Below are 3,672 nucleotides of genomic sequence, written 5' to 3' on the forward strand. Positions count from 1 at the left end.
GCCGAAGCAGCACGACATCCTTGCACCTTGGCTATACAACAAACATGGACTGAACAGCATGAGCATCAAGGATCAGCATACTATTCTAGGACTAACTATGTGGGAGCTATGGAAGCATAGGAATGCCATTGTTTTTGATGGGGCTCAACCCTCGTGTGAGGTGTTGCTACGTAGAATTAGGCTCGAGGGCTTAGTGTGGGTGTCGGCAGGCCTACTGAAAGGGGATGTAAGCCTCTTATTTAATTGGCTGGCACGGTGGGATAGACGTGAGGAGTAGCATACTGTAATTGAACATTGTAACATGGTGAAGGCATCTTTTGCCCTTCTTCTTTAATATATGCTATGCATACTTGTGCATATTTGAGAAAAAAAAACAATTAACCTGCGAGATTTTTGTATGACAGTGCATATCGGTTCGTCCATCTATGTCATCAAAGTGTAGCGGACAGCCAGCACTGCCGTCGTGCAGGTCATGCATCGTCTGAAAAGCAGTCTCGGAGATGAAATTACATGTTGCATTCATGGTCCAATTTCCCAGACACCGAGACTCATCAAGTCACGCATGCATAGATGCATCATGCGTGGCAAAACATTAGACGTAGGGGTTATTAGTTATTCGATAATCCTAGTTATTACATGGTGATTAGCTATATCTACTCATGGTGATTAGCTATATCTACTCAAGCTGATTAGAGGCGGGAGGAGAGGGGTAGGATTTCGCGCAGTCGGCAGCGGCGAAGGTGATGGCGCCCTTGTCCAGGTCGAAGCCGACCCAGAAGTTCTGCTGCGCGATGTTCCCGATGACCGCCACATTGTCCGTCGCCGCCGACATGGCCAAGCACGCGGTCCCCGGCTGCGGCTGTACGAACGCGTTCTTCGCTTTCAGGGTGATCACGGCGCCGCCGCCAAACCCCAGCGTCACTTCCGGGAACAGCTTCTCCAGCACCCAGTCCTGAATCGTCCCGCCCACGTCGTAGCACAGGTCCAGCAGCTTCTCCGGGGACGGCTTCCGCTGGAGCTTGATGTTCTTCGTGAGCTCTCCCACGATCGGGTCCAGCAGCGCCTTGTCGAGGAACGTCAGTGGCGTACCGGAGTCGACGATGACGGGGGACCGCTTCGGAGGTACGATGGTCGAGTTCCCGATCTTGACGGACGTGAGCAGGATGGTGTAGTAAGCGTCCACGGCCGAGGGGATCAGCGGCGTGGTCACCGCGCCCGGCTCCGTCACGGCGGCGCGGGCGCCGAAGTTGATGATGGAGGAGGCGTTGACGGAGAAGGGCGCGAGGCAGTACGAGAACCTCCGGCCGAGCGATGTCGCCGCGCCGATCTGGTTGATGAGGGAGATGTTCCCGGCGCCCAGGCCGACATTGCCGGCCAAGAGGAACGGGTTGCCGCCGTTCGTGTTCTTGATGCAGCCGAAGTTGACTCTGGTCAGTTGCAGCTGCGGACGTTCGCGGCATCCAACACAGCCGCCGGGAGCGTCGTCGAAGGTGAAGGTCTCGGTGGAGAGGATGCCGTCTGTCGTGGAGCCGTCGCCGTAGGAGAAGTGGTACTGGCAGATGGAGTTGGCGTCGCAGGAGGTGCCGCGGACCGCGTGGCACGAGGGCAACCGGCAGGCCACGAGGCCGTAGGACGACGAGGAGGACGTGTCGAACACGTAGCTCACCGGCGCGGCCCCAGCGGCTGGCGGAGGACCGGAGGTCCCGTTGGTGCATTTGAACGACACGAGGTTGCTGCCGGTGCTGACGATGGCGAGCATCCGGGTGCGCGGCGTGCCGATGTTGACGTACATCAGGTACTCGTACGGACTGGACCTGATCTCGGCCACGCCGCCGGAAGGATCGCCGACGGCGTACGAGTGCGCCGCGGAACGCCGCACGGCGGCAAGCACGCGGTCGTGGGAGGTGAGCGACGGGTCGTGTAGCGGCGACTTGGGAGAGTCCCGGTGGATGAACTCCACACTAAACCCGCCGCCGACGTACGCCGTGCACAGGCACAGCTGCGCCGTCAGGACGACGCCAAGGAGCAACAGCGCTCGCCATGTCGTACCCGCCATTGTGTCCTAAGTCTTCTGCTCAGTATTTAGCTCTACACCCGGTCGGTTGCTAATGGCCTCCTCTGCTGCTGGTGCAGTATTAATAGGGGCATGCGGAGACGAATGTGGTAAGCAAGAATGGCTAATTTCCTGCAATAGTAACTTGATTGGAGAGAGATTAATTAGAGATTTGAAGGCGGTAATTAGGTTCGTGCTAAATGATTATTAGTGATCAGTGAGACAGGGCGCGCGCTGATTTAGTCTTTTCCTCCGCCAGAAAATGGCAGGGACATTAAATCTTTCAGAAACGGCAATGGTTAAACTGCATGATTTTCTCCTATTCTTTTTCTTTATCATGTTCTCCTCTGACCTTATTTCATAATTCTCTTACGTTTTCCTTGTGAAAAAAGTGATTCTATCACTATAGGAAAAACATATTTTGCCTTGTGTTTCTCGGTACGTCAAGGGTATTATATTGGCTACTCGGCTTATGGCCCTCTAAGAAGTGTGTCGACACCAAGACGATGTCTCGGCATACCACTACGTACGCGGCATGACTCGAAAACACTCAGCATAAAGTTAAGGTATTCAATATTGGATTTGATTCACAATTTTGATTGGGGCAATGATTTCTCAAATTAATCGGCAACAACCAGCCTAAAAAACCTATCAGTCCCATGCATCCTCTCAACACCTAAAGAAAGAAGCGCTAACATGTGACATTGTAGCGCCATGCGGCCACCAACACCGGGAACTTCCCGAAATAAGTATGAATTGATTAGCACATCATAGAATCATGCTGCCAAGAAAGCGCACTAAAACACTGTGTTATAAGAAAAAAAAATATTCCTCATGCGCCAACCCAAATAATAGACATTTTTAAAGAGAAAATTCCAACAACACCAGCGACAGAACAAAGTGCACACAATCCTTTTTTTAAGGGTGACACGACCCTTCTAATATATACTACATCTGTAGTAGCTAGCATTCCTGCAATTTTTATTCCATTATTTTTGTGCTTGGAGTTGAGTTGTTTGGTTTCAGATTTGCTAGATAGAACTGTTGAGAGCTGTGAGTACCAAATTTGTCAGCATGTTATTTTATGTTTTTCATTTTTATTTATCGTTTTGCCTCCATGCACTCTTCTCCGCTGAACTATTCATGAAACACTGATGTAGAGGCACGGGCATCTTGAACAATTCCACATATGATTCTAAGAAAAAATAAAGTAGCAAATGCTTAGTTGTTTTACATCAAGAATTATATCTACTATATCTAAATATGAGCTCCCCACCACCTGATTTTCCTGCCCTCACAATCAGCCACGTCACCTCGAATTCGTTCAACCGTTTGATTGATCATGTGTGGTTAGATTTGCATTCAACCACCAGCAGTCCATCCCCGCGTCCGCTCCACCATCCCGCGCCTTCCTCGGCTGCTCACCTCCCAAAAAAGGCTAACACAGCGGCCAGATCATGCACAGCCTTCCGTTCCCCTTCCACTCCTCCTGCTTTAATTCCCACCCAGTCCGACCTCCCTGCTATCTTCTTGATTCGCCTAATAAATATGCCACAGGTGCAAGATGTGCACCCCTCCCGCACTTGGCAGTCCATGCCAAATCCGCTGCCGCTCCGCTT

The 3,672-nt window shown here is 51.5% G+C and overlaps 1 protein-coding gene across 1 annotated transcript; it reads right to left on the reverse strand.

The window, feature by feature from the left end:
- Nucleotides 1–590: 590 nt before the first annotated feature.
- LOC123065035 (aspartic proteinase CDR1-like) lies at nt 591–2,056 on the reverse strand. The gene is made up of 2 exons (XM_044488407.1): nt 1,127–2,056; nt 591–1,063 (listed from the first exon to the last, which is right to left on the reverse strand). Exons 1-2 carry the CDS (start codon nt 2,054–2,056, stop codon nt 677–679), a joined length of 1,317 nt encoding a protein of 438 aa, XP_044344342.1. The 3' UTR covers nt 591–676.
- Between the last annotated feature and the right edge of the window lie 1,616 nt (nt 2,057–3,672).

This window comes from Triticum aestivum, chromosome 3B (assembly GCF_018294505.1).
Source record: "Triticum aestivum cultivar Chinese Spring chromosome 3B, IWGSC CS RefSeq v2.1, whole genome shotgun sequence".
NCBI classification, from domain to species: domain Eukaryota; kingdom Viridiplantae; phylum Streptophyta; class Magnoliopsida; order Poales; family Poaceae; genus Triticum; species Triticum aestivum.